The sequence below is a fragment of the Thalassophryne amazonica genome, chromosome 4, assembly GCF_902500255.1.
Source record: "Thalassophryne amazonica chromosome 4, fThaAma1.1, whole genome shotgun sequence".
NCBI lineage: Eukaryota > Metazoa > Chordata > Actinopteri > Batrachoidiformes > Batrachoididae > Thalassophryne > Thalassophryne amazonica.
This window is the reverse complement of record NC_047106.1, coordinates 67,003,971-67,021,320: the sequence shown is the minus strand read 5'-3', so window position 1 is coordinate 67,021,320 and position 17,350 is coordinate 67,003,971. Positions and strand designations below refer to the sequence as shown.

The window sequence follows — 17,350 nt, the reverse complement described above, 5'->3', positions numbered from 1 at the left end:
ACAAGAAAAACAGAGAAATACTAAGGTGAATGCCAGCCACTAGCCCTAAACGTCACTAAAAGACCCAGAATTTAAGTAAAGCTGAGGCCACAGCCCGCTCCAATTAGTAATAAATGAATTAAAAGAATAAAAAGCATAAAAACAAAACTGTACCAGTATGCTAGCCATATGAAAGGGAAAATAAGTGCGTCTTAAGTCTGGACTTGAAAATCTCCACAGAATCTGACTGTTTTATTGATGCAGGGAGATCATTCCACAGAACAGGGGCACGATAAGAGAAAGCTCTGTGACCCGCAGACTTCTTATTCCCCCTAGGGACACAAAGTAGTCCTGCACCCTGAGAACATAAAGCCCGCGCCGGTACGTAAGGTTTAATTAGGTCAGTTAGGTAGGGAGGTGCCAGTCCATGAATAATTTTATAGGTTAGTAGCACAACCTTGAAATCTGATCTCACTGGGACAGGAAGCCAGTGAAGGGATGCCAAAATGGGTATAATGTGGTTGTACTTTCTGCTTCGTGTCAAAAGTCTGGCTGCAGCATTTTGAACCAATTGGAGAGCCCTAATGCTGGACTGCGGTAAACCAGAAAATAGAACATTGCAGTAGTCCAATCTAGGAGAGATAAATGCTTGGATCAGGGTCTCAGCATCAGCCACAGACTGGATGGGACGAATCTTCGCTATATTTCGCAGGTGGAAGAAAGCAGTCCCCGCTCCCCGCTCTTTTGGCTGCTTCCATTAGGGGTCACCACAGCAGATCAATCGTTTCCATCTCACCCTGTCCTCTGTATCTTCCTCTGTCACACCAACCACCTGCATGTCCCCCCTCAGCACATCCATGAACCTCTTCTTTGGCCTCCCTCTTCTCCTTCTGCCTGGTGGCTCCATCCTCAGCATCCTTCCCCCTATTTACCCTGGGTCCCTCCTGTGCACATGTCCAAACCATTTCAATCTTGCCTGACTTTGTCTCCGAGCTGTCCTCCCTAGACTGTCCCTCTGATATGTTCATTCCTAATCCCATCCATCCTCGTCACTCCTGTCTTTCTGTTAGTCTCTAAAGCCGTACAACATAGCTGGTCTTATAAATTTTCTCTTTCAGTCTCGTACATATCCTTCTATCACAAATCACTTCTGTCACCTTTCCCCACCAACTCCATTGTGCCTGCAAGCTCATCATCACCTCTTTAACACAAATAATAAAGTTTTGTATTTTCTTTTTGGTATTATTTGATTTTTTTTATGTTAATTTTTGATTTTTTTTTATTCAGAATGGTGCCTCCTGTGAATGGCAGAAAAACTGTCCTCAACTTTAGACCAGGAGTCTCAATTATAAAACAGTGAGTAGGACACTAAAAGAAAAGTAAAATCAAAAACCAAAAAATTGTGCCGAGCTAAATATGTGTATATATATATATATATATATATATATATATATACACGAGGTCTGTTAGAAAAGTATCCGACCTTTTTATTTTTTGCAAAAACCATATGGATTTGAATCACGTGTGATTGCATCAGCCAAGCTTGAACCTTCGTGCGCATGCGTGAGTTTTTTCACGCCTGTCGGTTGCGTCATTCACCTGTGAGCAGGCTTTGTGTGAGCAGTGGGCCACCCCTCTCGTCGGATTTTTATTGCAAATAAATGTCTGAACGATTTGGAGCTTTGCTGCATCAATTTTTTCCAGAAACTGTGAGAGACCTCCAGGTGGACACCATTCGGAAAATTCAAATGGCTTTGAGGGACGATTTTATGGGGATTTAAAGACCGCCCACAGCTGCTGAGAGCACGGCACACTCCCAGCGCCGATCAACAGGCTCAAACCCTGCTGAAACAACCAGATCATTTACAACGTGAAGGCTTTGTTGATCCGGGACGTCGTCTGACTTACACAAAAATGGCAGGAGACGTGGACATCAGTACTTTTTCGGCACATTCCACTGTTACAGGAGTTTTTTTCATGGAACGAAAAGCGGACGGATGCGCCACCATGCCGCTCATGGCGCGGCACAAAACTACCTCCGTGTTGGTCTCACAGGACGGCTTTGAGATGGCTTTCAGACAGCTGTCGGTGGGTTTTCAGTCGTGTGACTAACCGAGAAATTGTGGATGAGCCTGGACATGCCAGAACATGTCCTGTGAGGCTTCATCACGGCGTTGCTTTGCGCCATGCGGCTCCACCGCGACGCGCGGAATTCCTTCGCACGTCTGTCTCAATATGACGAAAAAGTGCTGATGTCCACGTCTTCTGCAATTCCTGTGCTAGTCAGAGGACGTCCCGGATAAAACACAGCGTCCAGTTTGGAAATTAACGGTACATTCCACTGTTACAGGAGTATTTGTCATGGAAAGAGGAGCGGAGGAATTCCGTGCGTCGCGGCGGTGCCGCATGGCGCAAACCAACACCATGATGAAGCCTCACAGGACATGTTCTGGCATGTCCAGGCTCATCCACAATTTCTCAGTTAGCCACACAACTGAAAACCCACCGACAGCCGTCTGAAAGCCATCTGAAAGCCGTCCTGTGAGACCAACACGGAGGTGGTTTTGTCCCGCGCCATGAACAGCTCCGTGGTGCATCCGTCCGCTTTTCTTTCCATGAAAAAAATTCCTGTAACAGTGGAATGTGCTGAAAAAGTACTGATGTCCACGTCTCCTGCCATTTTTGTGTAAGTCAGACGACGTCCCGGATCAACAAAGGCTTCACGTTGGAAATGATCTGGTTGTTTCAGCGGGGTTTGAGCCTGTCGATCGGCGCTCGGAACGCAGCGCACTCTCAGATGCTGTGGGCGGCCTTTAAACTGGCTGGAGCACTCCTTAATCTGTGTAATCCCCATAAAATCATCTCTGAAAGCCATTTGAATTTTCCAAATGGTTACCACCTGGAGGTCTCTCACAGTTTCTGGAAAAAATTAATGCAGCAAAGCTCCAAGTCGTTCAGACATTTATTTGCAATAAAAATCCGACGAGAGGGGTGGACCACTGCTCACACAAAGCCTGCTCACAGGCAAATGACGCAACTGACAGGCGTGAAAAAACTCACGCATGCGCACAAAGGTTCAAGCTTGACTGATGCAATCAATCAATTTCAATCAATTTTTTTATATAGCGCCAAATCACAACAAACAGTTGCCCCAAGGCGCTTTATATTGTAAGGCAAGGCCATACAATAATTATGTAAAACCCCAACGGTCAAAACGACCCCCTGTGAGCAAGCACTTGGCTACAGTGGGAAGGAAAAACTCCCTTTTAACAGGAAGAAACCTCCAGCAGAACCAGGCTCAGGGAGGGGCAGTCTTCTGCTGGGACTGGTTGGGGCTGAGGGAGAGAACCAGGAAAAAGACATGCTGTGGAGGGGAGCAGAGATCGATCACTAATGATTAAATGCAGAGTGGTGCATACAGAGCAAAAAGAGAAAGAAACAGTGCATCATGGGAACCCCCCAGCAGTCTACGTCTATAGCAGCATAACTAAGGGATGGTTCAGGGTCACCTGATCCAGCCCTAACTATAAGCTTTAGCAAAAAGGAAAGTTTTAAGCCTAATCTTAAAAGTAGAGAGGGTGTCTGTCTCCCTGATCTGAATTGGGAGCTGGTTCCACAGGAGAGGAGCCTGAAAGCTGAAGGCTCTGCCTCCCATTCTACTCTTACAAACCCTAGGAACTACAAGTAAGCCTGCAGTCTGAGAGCGAAGCGCTCTATTGGGGTGATATGGTACTACGAGGTCCCTAAGATAAGATGGGACCTGATTATTCAAAACCTTATAAGTAAGAAGAAGAATTTTAAATTCTATTCTAGAATTAACAGGAAGCCAATGAAGAGAGGCCAATATGGGTGAGATATGCTCTCTCCTTCTAGTCCCCGTCAGTACTCTAGCTGCAGCATTTTGAATTAACTGAAGGCTTTTTAGGGAACTTTTAGGACAACCTGATAATAATGAATTACAATAGTTCAGCCTAGAGGAAATAAATGCATGAATTAGTTTTTCAGCATCACTCTGAGACAAGACCTTTCTGATTTTAGAGATATTGCGTAAATGCAAAAAAGCAGTCCTACATATTTGTTTAATATGCGCTTTGAATGACATATCCTGATCAAAAATGACTCCAAGATTTCTCACAGTATTACTAGAGGTCAGGGTAATGCCATCCAGAGTAAGGATCTGGTTAGACACCATGTTTCTAAGATTTGTGGGGCCAAGTACAATAACTTCAGTTTTATCTGAGTTTAAAAGCAGGAAATTAGAGGTCATCCATGTATTTATGTCTGTAAGACAATCCTGCAGTTTAGCTAATTGGTGTGTGTCCTCTGGCTTCATGGATAGATAAAGCTGGGTATCATCTGCGTAACAATGAAAATTTAAGCAATACCGTCTAATAATACTGCCTAAGGGAAGCATGTATAAAGTGAATAAAATTGGTCCTAGCACAGAACCTTGTGGAACTCCATAATTAACTTTAGTCTGTGAAGAAGATTCCCCATTTACATGAACAAATTGTAATCTATTAGACAAATATGATTCAAACCACTGCCAGGCCTGGGCCTAAACAGCGTTTAGCATCCATGCATCTTTTAGAGCTGCTCATCCCTTCTGTATGACAAGATGTCTGAGTCCCTCCCATCACACTCTGAGATGAGGGTGGACTGCACACAGGTTCCACTTGACCATCACCTCAGGGGAGGTGATGTTCTAGTGGTTAAGCGTTGGGCGTGAGACCAGAGGATCCTCTGTTCAAATCCCAGCCTGACCGGAAAATCACTAAGGGCCCTTGGGCAAGGTCCTTAATCCCCTAGTTGCTCCCGGTGTGTGTAGTGAGTACCTTGTATGGCAGCACCCTGACATCAGGGTGAATGTGAGACATTATTTGTAAAGCGTTTTGAGCATCTGATGCAGATGGAAAAGCGAGATATAAATGCAGTCCATTTACCATTCCGAGTTTTTCACACATCCATCCACCAGTTATCGCAGAGGTCTACAGCCAAACAGTTTTTTTGTTGTTGTTGTTGTTTTTTTACTTCAGGCTGATGTCCAGAATTATGGGTAATCAAACAACTCTGAGACTTTTTGATACACTGCTGTGTAGCTCTCTCACATATCCACATTACACTCTCTCTGATGCAGCGAAAGAAACTGTGTGGTTGAAAGAACTGCAATGAAATAATGGAAGCAGGTGGAAGAGCTCAATGATTATTTGAAATATTCCACAAATTCCAGCACACAGTTAAGACAGGCAAGACAATAAATACATTTATTTGCAATGTATGATCACTCTGGGAAAGTCAACGGGTGTGACTAACACCTGTGTAGAATATGGTGGTTTAGGTGTCACGGAAAATCAGGTTACCTAACCCTAACCCGAACCCAACTGGTGACACTTATGACATAATTTGCAAAAAATGGTTTCCGCTGAAATCCCTATAGTCCGCCCGGGCATTCTACTTTTCCAAAGACAACATGCTGTGCTAACAGGGTGCAAACTAGGGCTGCATGATATGACCTAAAATTCATATCGCAGTATAAACTGAATCCCTTCACGGTAACAGTATATATCACGATATAAACTTAAGTGCAAAAATCATAATGTGTTTCTGATTGGGTCCCTTAGCAAAGATAAATTGATCAAAATAAATAAATACAAATGACAACAACAACAACAAAAAACAGATATAATGTAATTTTGAAATCATTTATTGTGCAGATCTCAAAACTACAGCTACAATTTGCCAGAAGGTACATCTAAGATGAACGCCTAGATTTGATGTTCTGGTGAAAGAATTAAATAAATTTATGGTCAGCAGCTGAAGTTTCATCTCTTGAACACTAGATGGCACACTCGCTCTGAATACATGAAGTGCTTTCAGGACGGTCACTTTCTCATTTACAAAACTCAACATAAAACCACCAAACATTTGATAAAAATATTTAATTTACTCATATTTGAAGTCAGTCTGGGTAAATTGATGTTACCTGCCTGATTTTGTCTTTCTGCTCCGGTTAAAAAAATAATTGTGATATAAAATGTGGTGCTTTCTCAAATGTTTGATTCAGGTCACGACAGAGCCTCCGCCTTCCCCCAGTGCGTCGGCTGAAATAAATAAACAACAGCTTTGCAAATATCAGCGACAGAACAGGAATCTCACAAACTTTCATGAACATCAGTAAGAGTCTGTCACCTCAGCTCAGAACACTCCTCTCAGCCGCAGCAAACTGGTTTACACACACATACACACACATCCGCTTCACAGAGGAGTTTTCCTGGATTGAAAAACTTTGCGGCCGTTATCGCAATTAGTCGGTGGAGTTCAAATCTCTACCATCTGCCAAAATTATACCGTGTACTGGATAAACCGCCTAAACTGCGCAGGCCTAGTGCAAACTGTTTCTTCTTCTGGTATTCTTTTATGATTTGTGGTACTGTATGCAATACTGCCCCCAGTGGTGATGTAAAACCTTAAGGGTAAACACCAACACAGCAGTCGGCGATCTCTGGTCGATCGCTCACGTAGAAGTAAAAATCTGCCCTATCCTCAGACACGTGGGACAAATGCTGACTGTCACACTAACATTCACACCTACAGATAATTCTGAGTCACTCATTAACCCAACCTGCATGTCCTTGGACAGTGACAGAAGGCCAGTCTATCTACTGAGAAGTGATGCAGAGCTGGAAAGAATATGCAAAGGCTGCACAGAACCCACAACCCGATGGTGCCAACGCTGCAGCACCATGCCGCCCAGGTCCAAACACTTCCAAGCTGTTTCAGTATAGTAATAACAGAAAATGCTCTCAAAAACCATTTCACTCACAAACACAAACAATTCTGATATATCTCTCAAACTGCAAGAGTTGTGAAAGTGCACAAGCCTCCGGGTTGCATTTGCTTTGTCTCTCTGAGAACCACACATTTAAATTCATTTAAAACAGCAAATGTGCTAAATGAAAACTCCGGGTTTGCTGTTAAATTGAGAACATTTTTTCCTCTGTCTTTGCTGCAGATGTTGAGGCAGCAGTACCACTTACAGAAGTGATTTTAAATGTTCTCTCGTGCTGCACAAACTCCAAGAAGTCACAGGAATTCTGCACTGTGCTGCACAATTCCTGCAATACAATAAAAAATAAGAGCAGTAGGAAGGACAGCAACTACAGTAGGACAGCAGCAACATTTAAGATGAAACGAATAGGGGATTGCGAATAATCAACTGATTTCAGAATCAATCGTGACAGCGAAGTGAAAAAGTGAAAAAAAAAATTTCCAAAGATGTATTTTTTGTGCAGTTTCACTGTATGCTGACTGAGGATGTCACCTAAAGGTGAGTGAATCTGAACAAACTTTTCATATAGTGTGTAACCCAGGTAGGCCATTAATCGAAAACCAAACAACTGACAAAAAATGTACAATGAAAATAATGACAGAATTTTTGCTCTTTCTTGACTGTGCAACAATTCCTTCTTTGCAATCCAAGAGAACATTATTTGTGCTGCAACTGCATAGAATGTAATTATTTCAAATAAATAAATAAAAACATCAATGAATAAATAATCTGTTTATTTTTCCACCATACTCAAAGGGAGCCACACAGAAGAACACACTGAAATTCTGTGGTCAAAATTTTGATTTCTTTGTGTGCCCATATGCAAATATGACAGGCTTGCTTTTAAATTACAGGCAGCATGAAAGATAAAAATAAAGAAGGAACTTAATTTATCATAATAATAATAATGATGATAATAATAAATTTTAGGGGCGGGGGGAATAAAGTGAACTTTTATCTCCTCACCCCCTCCACCCTTTAATGTCTCCAGCAGCCAATAAATGTCCATTTATTATTCAGGCACGCCTAATTTTAGATTCTAAATTAGAGGGGGGAAACATACAATAAATTATGACAATAAATATAATAATAATAAATAAATAAAAAAAAACCCTGGCATCATTGTGCATGAAAGCAGAAAATAGTTGCCAGATGCTTCTGTGAAGCCAAAACACAATAACATAAATAAGACGACGTACGGACGTGATTTTGCTTTTTTTTTTTTTTTCCCTCCCACACTGTTAGTAAACCGGAGGAGGAATCGGAATTGAAAGCGGAATAGCGTGCGTGTGCAGGTGACTTACCCAGAAACAAAGAGCGAAATGTTGCAGACATGACGGCTGGAAATCCCACATGGAACAGGAGCTGCTGGAAACAATGCGCTCGGGCTGATTTCTCCTTCATTCACTCACCAACGTGGCAACGCAAATCAACCTTCAGTCAGCACGCGAGTCCGACCCGCATGTCCTCCTTTAAAGCTCCGCGTCGTCATTTTGTTTGTCAGAGGCAAAGTTCCCTGTTTTCCCAGAGTCCCCTCTGTCTCCTCCTCGCCACAGTCTCTCCTCCTTTCCTCCTCCGCCGCGCAAAACGCCAGAGAGGAGGAGGAGGAGGAGATGAAGGAGGAGGAGGAGGAGGTCGAATAGGTGGGTGATGAGGGGATGCTGTAGGATGGAGACCTCCACTTGCAAAGCCGTTTGTTTGAACAGCTTCACAAGTTATTTGTCTTTAATTTGACCATATATCGTGTAATATAAACAAGCAGGAGCCACCAGAACTCAACAAGCCCAGACATGTCCTGGACGGGAAGACATCTAATAAGCAAAACCAACCATCTCTCCTCCTCTCATCTCATCTATCAACCACATTTTAATCAGTGCATCCTCATTATGTGCCCTTTTGGTTTCTAATTTTTTTTATATTAAAGGCTGCATGCCTTGGTTTTGGTCAAAGATTACAAATCTGGCTGACATGTCAAATGGGCCTAAAGTCCACATCCTCCATTAGGACTGAGCATGAAGAAAATCAGTCTCCTGTCAAACCTAATTTAAGCCAAATTGGCTCTTGTTAAAATTTTCTATCATATGATCGGGAAGTTTCGACCTCTCCTTGAGCTCCTTTGGCAGGAGACCAGTGGTCCTATAATGCTCTCCCCCTTTGTTTTCAATATTTCAATCTGGGTTGTCTCCTCATTGGTCAGAAGTGATGTCATATGTTCCTTGGTTGATGTCATAAAAGCCATAACTGTGTTTCCCGCCAGCTTCCAACAAAATAAACAAAAGAATTCTAGCTCATAATCCTGAACTCACTGTGTCTCTTTCCCATTAGAATTCCCTGGTATAAGCTTATTCAAGACTTATGCTGGGAATGATTATGGTCTTTTTGCAAATGGTATCTTTTAATCAACAAAGTTAAAGAGATTTATTTTCAGATCATTCTTCATTTTTATCCCATCAAATAATTTTTATTTAGGTATAAGAAGGACACTGACAAAATGTGCACTTTGTGTAACATTCACTCAGAGACTGTTTTCCATTTCTTTTGGACTTGTGAACACACTCGGAATCCATGCCAAGGTTATCTGTCACTTTATATTCCACTATATCTATGACACCTTTGTACTTTGTTTGAAGGGTCTACTGTTTGGATTTACAAGTTGAGAGAATCAGTAAATTAGGTTTTTTTTTCCACCTCTATGGAATCTTGTCATATTGCTGGACAAATTTTATATCAATGAATGTAAGGTATTAAAAATCAAACCCTCTTTCTGTATATTTCAGAAAGAATCAGACTTTAATATTAGGACACTGTCTACCTCATGAAACAAGAAAGCTGTGAAAACTGTTAATTTGTGCTCCAAGTTAGGGGAGGTGATGGTCTAGTGGTTAAGCGTTGGGCTTGATACCAGGGGATCCTTGGTTCAAATCCCAGCCTGACCGGAAAATCACTAACAGCCCTTGGGCAAGGTCCTTAATCCCCTAGTTGCTCCCGATGTGTAGTGAGCACCTTGTATGGCAGCACCCTCACATTGGGGTGAATGTGAGGCATTATTGTAAAGCCCTTTGAGAGTCTGATGCAGATGGAAAAACGCTATATAAATGCAGTTCATTTACCATTCCAAGTTGAAGATATCAGTATACGTAGTTTGGTATAAACCAGGTTAAAAAAAATAGCTTTAAGGACAAGAGGTGGTACTGACGCTTTTATTTTGAAAACTCTGTACAGCCACTCCCTGTGAGAGGAAGGAGAAAAGGTGAAGAAGCACAAAAGTTGGGAGCATGCACGTGTGAATTTGCAGAGGAATGCAACGGAGGAGAAAATGGGACAGAGATTTGTAAACAACAAGGAATGGAAAAGCAGATAAGAAGAACAAACCATAGACCAAACCAAACTGTTTTTCCATCATCTGGGAAAAGCTGGTTATATTTTGTTATATCTGTCACACTAGAGGCAGAATGTCATCAGACTGAAAATCCATCATACATTCTGGAATATCAGTGCACTTCAAATGTCGAAGTGCATTGAATGTTTGAATGTTCTGCTCATGCTCAAAACATTTGAGGTGCAGTTGAAGTGGAGATCTATCGAACGGCATTCGAAGTGTATTCTGACTGCACTCTAATTATTCCCATGGCATCCCAACACCATTCCAAACATTCTGATCGCATTCAAGGGGAGAATTGAAACAGTCAGCCACTTCACTACCAGAATGTCCTGAATGTGCCATGGACGAGTCGGAATGCCCCTTGAGTGCTGGCAGACTCTGTTTCGGTATTACATTCGAAGTACATTCAAAGTATTCGAGATGCATTCTCTTTGGATTGTGTGATGTTTGAACCATATTTGGTGGCAATTCCGGGAGTGTTCTGACTGCATTTGAGGTGAAGCTGTACAGCATTTTAGTTACCTTCCAACCAGACTTCAGGTGGTATTCGGGCAGCAATTGAACCACACTCGTACAACATTCGGAGTTCTGGCAGTATACTGGGTATTCCTACTGTGTTCTAACTATATCTGAACTGCATTCAAAGGCTGATACACACAGCATGTGCAAGAATCAGTCAGGTCAATGTTTTGCTGCATCACACAGAGGAAAATTCATGGATTTGTTCCTCCTCCTGTAGGGACCTGGGGCCTCCTGTGCAAAGATCCCTCCTTCTTCCCTCAGCACACCTCCCCCAGACATCACAGCAGCATCCCCCTCCTCCTCCTCCTCCTCCTCCCCCACCTCAACACAACCTCCTCCATACGTCACTGTGGACCAGATCAGAGGACAGCTGAGGAACCTTCATCCCAGGAAAGCAGCAGGCCCAGACAAGGTGTGTCCCCGACTACTGAAGACCTGCACAACTGAACTGGGAGAACCGCTCCAACGTATCTTCAACCTTAGCCTGCAGCTAGGGAGAGTGCTCCCCTTTGGAAGACTTCAGGCATCGTTCCAGTTCCTAGGAAGAACCAGCCCAGTGACCTGGATGACTTCCGGCCAGTGGCACTCACTTCACACCTGGTGAAGACCTCAACTTCCTCAAAACCTAGGTCCAACACACCCAGGACTGTCTGCAGTTTGCACATAGGGCGGGTGTTAGTGTAGAGGATGCCATCCTCCACCTGCTACACTGAGTCCACTCGCACCTGGATAAGGGAAGCGACAGTGAGGATTCTCTTCCTGGACTTCTCGAGTGCCTTCAACACCATCCAGCCCCTTGTGCTTCAGGACAAACTGAACAGGATGTGAGTGGACCCCTGCCTGATCAGTTGGATCTCCAGCTACCTCACTGACAGTCCGCAGTATGTCAGGCTGAGTGACACCACGTCTGACACTGTGATCAGCAGCACCGGAGCACCCCAGGGTACGATGCTGATTCCTCTACTCTTTTGTACACCTCTGACTTCTGCTATAACTCTGAGCTGTGTCAAATCCAGAAGTTCAAATTTCAAATTTATTAATTTATATAGCGCCAATTCACGATAAAATCGTCTCCAGGCGCTTCACACAACATAAAAAAACAATTAAAAATTTAAAACACAATAAAAATGACCATAAAAGAAAGACAACCATAGAAGAATACAAGAATAAAAACACATCATAACACTAATGATAAAACAGGGAAAACAAATTAGTCTTTAAACGTGATTTAAAAGTCTCCACAGTGTCCGACTGCCGAATGTGTGCCGGCAGATCGTTCCAAGTTCGCAGATCACACAGCCATTGTTAGATGTATCAGTGACAACAGAGAGGAGGACTGCAGGAGCCTAGTGAAAGACTTTGCTGCCTAGTGCCACAAAAACCATCTACAGCTCAACACCTCAAAGACAAAGGAGCTGGTCATTGACTTTGGGAAGTCCAGACCATGTCCATGATCAGTTCTGATTGAGCTGAGGTGGAGGCTGTGGATTCCTACAAGTACTTCGGACTGTGGCTGGACAGCAAACTGGACTAGACAACCCACAGCAACCAGCTGTACAGGAAGGGAGAGAGCAGGCTGTACTTTCTGAGGAGGTTGCAGTCGTTTAACATCTGCAGGAAACTCCTGTGGATGTTCTACCAGTCCGTAGTAGCCAGAGTCCTCTTTTACACCATGGGTGCTGGGGGGGCAGCACATCCAAGAAGGACACATCCAGGCTGGACAAACTGTTCAGATGGGCTGACTCTGTGGTTGGCATGAAGCTGGACTCTGTGGTGACAGTGGCAGAGAAGAGAACATTGCTGGACATTATGGACGATGCCAGTCACCCTCTGGACACTGTCATCAGCAACCAGAGGAGCCTCTTCAGCCACAGACTACTCCTCCCCAACTGCAGGACCAACAGACTGAAAAACTCCTTTGTCCCTCAGGCCATCAGACTGTACAACTCCTTACTCAGGGGGAGGAGGAATAACAGGAAGACAGAGGGCGGGAATGAGAGGAACAGTGGTAGCCAGTAAACCAGTATGTCTGGTATTTATATTATATATTTATATTTGCAAACTGTTTTTCTCTTTTACTTTCACTTTTGCTACTCTGCATGCTTCTTACCCTGTGTGTTGCTATACAATGCTACTGGAACCTCAATTTCCCTGAATTTCTATCAAATTTAATCTAATCTGATTTCCTACTGAAAAATGGCATATGTCAAAACCCAGAAACTGGCGTGAGCACAAAAATATCCAGAGGTATCAAAGTGTGCACACACATGGATCCAAGCCCATTCTGTTTGTACATCCCACTGTACATGGATTTGAGCACACATACAGTCGCTCCAAGCTCCACTCAGCTGTTACATAATAAATAATGAATGCCATGTGACATACAATACAGCAATCAAATGACAAGGGTCTATTTAGGTGTCATATAAACTATACTGCCCATTATTCAAGGTAGTAAATTCCGTCCGACAGCTTCCTTTGTATGGACAGCACAGTGGCTTAGTTATTAGCACTGTTGCCTCACAGCAGGAAGGTCATGGGATCGATTCCCACCTGTGGCCTTTCTGTGTGGAGTTTCCGTGTTCTCCCGATGCTTGTGTGGGTTCCCTCTGGGGGCTCCAGCTTCCTCCCACATCCAAAGACAAGCAAGTTAGGTGGATTGGAAACTTTAAACTGTGCATGCAGGTGTGTATGTGTTTGTTTGTCTACATGTGGCCCTGTGACAGACTGGCATCCTGTCCAGGGTGTGCCCTGCCTCCCGCCCTATGACTGCTGGGATAGGCTCCAGTCCCCTGTGACCCTTTATTGGAGGAAGCGCTGAAGATGAGTGAGTGAGTGAGCTACCTTTGTATTTTCATCTGTAACTATTTTGGACCAACCCTCCATCACATCACAAATATGGTTTCTGAAGAGCAGAACTGAAGCTCACAGCTTTATATGCAGGCATCTTGACAGTGACTCTGCCTAACTCTTGGATAACCAAGAGGAGTGGCTGTGTATGTGGATAAGAACATGGATTATAAAATAGTAGACAATATAACAACTGTGATTGATAACTTATTAGAATGTATAACTATTGAAATATGTGAAGAAAAAAGCAAAAATGTATTAGTCAGCTGTATATATAGAGCACCAGGATCTTGTACTGAAACATTCACTGACTGTATGGGAAAAATGTTCTCAAAAACTAATCAAAAAACTGTGTTCATTTGTGGTGACTTAAATATTGATCTGCTCAATCCAAATAAGCATAAAATAACAGATGAATTTATCAGTATAATGTACAGTATGAGTTTATATCCAAAAATCACCAGGCCAAGCAGAATTACATCCCATAGTGCTACCTTAATTGATAATATATTCAGCAATGATATTGAGAATAACACTGTGAGTGGATTATTAATCAATGACATTAGTGATCATCTACCAGTTTTCATCGTTTATAATAGAAACCATCGGCGGAATCAGCCAGAGGAGAAAATAAAATACAGGCGAGTGCGGACAGAGGAAAACATGAACACACTAAAGAAGGATTTACAGGAGCAAAACTGGGAAAAGGTATACAGTGAAAGTGATGTTGATAGTGCATATGAAATGTTTTTACAGATATTTACATCATTATATGATAAAAATTGTCCAATTAAACAAGACTACAGAAAACAAAAAATCCAAGCTCGATCATGGATGACGAAAGGGTTACGAAATGCATGTAATAAGAAAAATACACTGTATAGAGAATTCATAAAACTAAAGACTAAAGAGGCAGAAAATAGATAGAAGAAATACAAAAATAGATTAACTAATATTATACGGGTATGTAGGAAGGAATATTATAGTAACATATTATATAATAACAAAAACAATATTAAAGGAATATGGGATATATTAAATAGCATTATCAAAAATGGTAATAAAAAACAGAGTTACCCTCAGTATTTCATTGATAATAATGTCAAGAAGGAAAATAAGGATGAGGTAGTCAACGGTTTTAATAATTTTTTTGTAAATATTGGACCAAGCTTGGCAGAAAAAATTCCCGATTCCCAACCTGAGGATTGGGATAATAATCTCATAGAAAGAAATCCCTGTTCAATGTTCCTCACAGCAGTGGATGGAAAAGAAATTATAGACATTGTGAATAATTGTAAATATAAAACATCTACCGATTTAAATGAAATTGATATGGTGGTGGTAAAACAGGTCATTGAATGGATTGTAGAACCATTAACATACATCTGTAACTTATCATTTCAAACCGGTAAATTTCCCAATCAAATGAAAATAGCTAAGGTTGTGCCGCTGTATAAGACTGGGGATAGACACCACTTCACAAATTATAGACCTGTTTCTTTGCTTCCACAATTTTCCAAATTATTAGAAAAGTTATTCAATAATAGATTAGACAAATTCATAAATAAACATAAATTACTTACTGATAGTCAATATGGATTCAGAGCACATAGTTCAACATCACTTGCATTAATAGAATCAGTTGAGGAGATTACAAACGCCATAGACCACAAATTACATTCAGTTGGAATATTTATAGACCTTAAAAAGGCTTTTGATACAATCAATCATGACATATTAATCAATAAACTTGAACAGTATGGGATTAGGGGGTTGGTGTTGCACTGGGTGAGAAGCTACTTAAGTAACAGAAAACAGTTTGTGAAGTTGGGGGAATATACATCATCATGCTTGGACAATGCTTGTGGCGTCCCACAGGGGTCAGTATTGGGTCCAAAACTGTTTCTAATTTATATAAATGATATTGTCAATGTTTCCAAAATATTAAAATTAGTATTATTTGCAGATGACACAAGCATTTTTTGTTCAGGGGGGGATTTGCAGGAGTTACTGAGGAGGATCAGTATAGAAATGGGAAAATTGAAAATATGGTTTGACAGAAACAAATTATCATTAAACTTAAGTAAAACAAAATACATGTTATTTGGCTATTGTAATACAGACATACAGGTTCAGTTACAAGTCGAGGGGGTAGATATTGAAAGGGTACATGAAAATAAGTTTCTGGGTGTGATAATAGATGATAAGATAAACTGGAAGACTCATATAAAACATATACAAAGTAAACTGTCAAGAAGCATTTCAGTTCTAAACAAAGCGAAACATATTCTGGACCACAACTCACTCCGCATTCTTAACTGCTCACTGGTTTTACCATATTTACAGTACTGTGCAGAGGTATGGGGTAATACTTATAAAGGTACAACACAATCACTATCAGTAATGCAGAAAAGAGCTATAAGAATTATTCATAATACTGGCTATAGAGATCATACAAATCCACTATTTTTACAATCCAAATTCTTAAAATTCACAGACTTGGTTCATTTTCAAACAGTACAAATTGTGTATAAAGCAATAAACAATTTACTTCCAGCAAATATTAAAAATATGTTTTTTAACAGATCAGGGGATTACAGTCTGAGGGGGAAATTTAATTTAAAGCATCAGTGGGCACGAACAACATTAAAAGGTTTCTGTATTTCTGTCTGTGGGGTGAGGATGTGGAACAGATTGGGAGTGGGGCTCAAGCAATGTCCAAGCATGAACCAGTTCAAACAGCGGTACAAAAATATGGTTTTTTCTAGGTATAGGGAGGAGGAAGGGTAATGAGGGTTAGGGTGTTTTTGTTTTTTGCTTCGGCTTGTAAATATATAGTATTTTGTATGTAAGTAGGTATGTGTAGGTGTATATTTATGTTTGTGTATATATATGTATATATGTATATGTGTGTATATGTGTATGTATGTTGATGTGTATATATATATATATATATATATATATATATATATATATATATATATATATATATATATATATATATATATATATATATATATTGATATCGGTTTAGGTGTGTAGGAATCTATGTGTATATGTGGCAAAGGGTATTACTGGTTGTGGGGAAGAAGGGGTAGGGATAAATAAGCTGATGCTTCACCCTACCCCTTTTCGGACATGTTGGGTACACAGTAGGAACTTTTTTGTTTTGTCTTTACTGATCTATCTTGTAATTGTTGTTGTATCAAATGTTCGAAATAAACAGTTTTCATTCATTCATTCATAAAACCCGTTTATGAACAATGGGGTGGAATGTGGTCACAACTAGCATGACCTGGATGGTACAAATGAAGCCCGAACATGCTCACCTATCTGGTTGTCATAAACGGTGGCTTGAGTGCAGGTAATAAAATACTGCCTCCTAACAGAAATTCCAGCATCATCAATGTAGCTAATGTCACCAAGCTATGCATACCTGCTAACTAGTGCCAATGGTGCTAACATACAAATTTCAGAGGCTGCCTTGAAAATCAGAGTGTTTGTTGAAGCCTGGATATCTCAGAGAAATCCTGACTGGAGCAAGTCAGACTTAGAGTTTATGTAAAAGAAAATGGAACACTGACTTGTCCTTTCAACTCCCTATGTTTGGTGATGGCTCTTGACCCATATTTTTTTTTAACCACATTGTTACAATGGCTGGACTCTTTGTATATTGATTGCTTAGCAGCAACATTTTTGTCTTGCTCAATATTTCTTTGTTATGCTTTGTTATGTTGTAGCAAGACCAAAGCAGATGGTCACCAACCTGAGTTTGGTCTGCTTCATGT

The 17,350-nt window shown here is 41.2% G+C and overlaps 1 protein-coding gene across 1 annotated transcript in view; it reads right to left on the bottom strand.

The window, feature by feature from the left end:
- Positions 1–8,409, bottom strand: part of clmpb (CXADR like membrane protein b) — a 287,660-nt gene extending 279,251 nt beyond the window's left edge. Inside the window, exon 1 of the mRNA XM_034168027.1 lies at positions 8,113–8,409. Coding sequence (XP_034023918.1) covers positions 8,113–8,212 — 100 coding nt within the window. The 5' untranslated portion in view covers positions 8,213–8,409. The remainder of the gene's footprint in view (positions 1–8,112) is intronic.
- Positions 8,410–17,350: the final 8,941 nt, after the last annotated feature.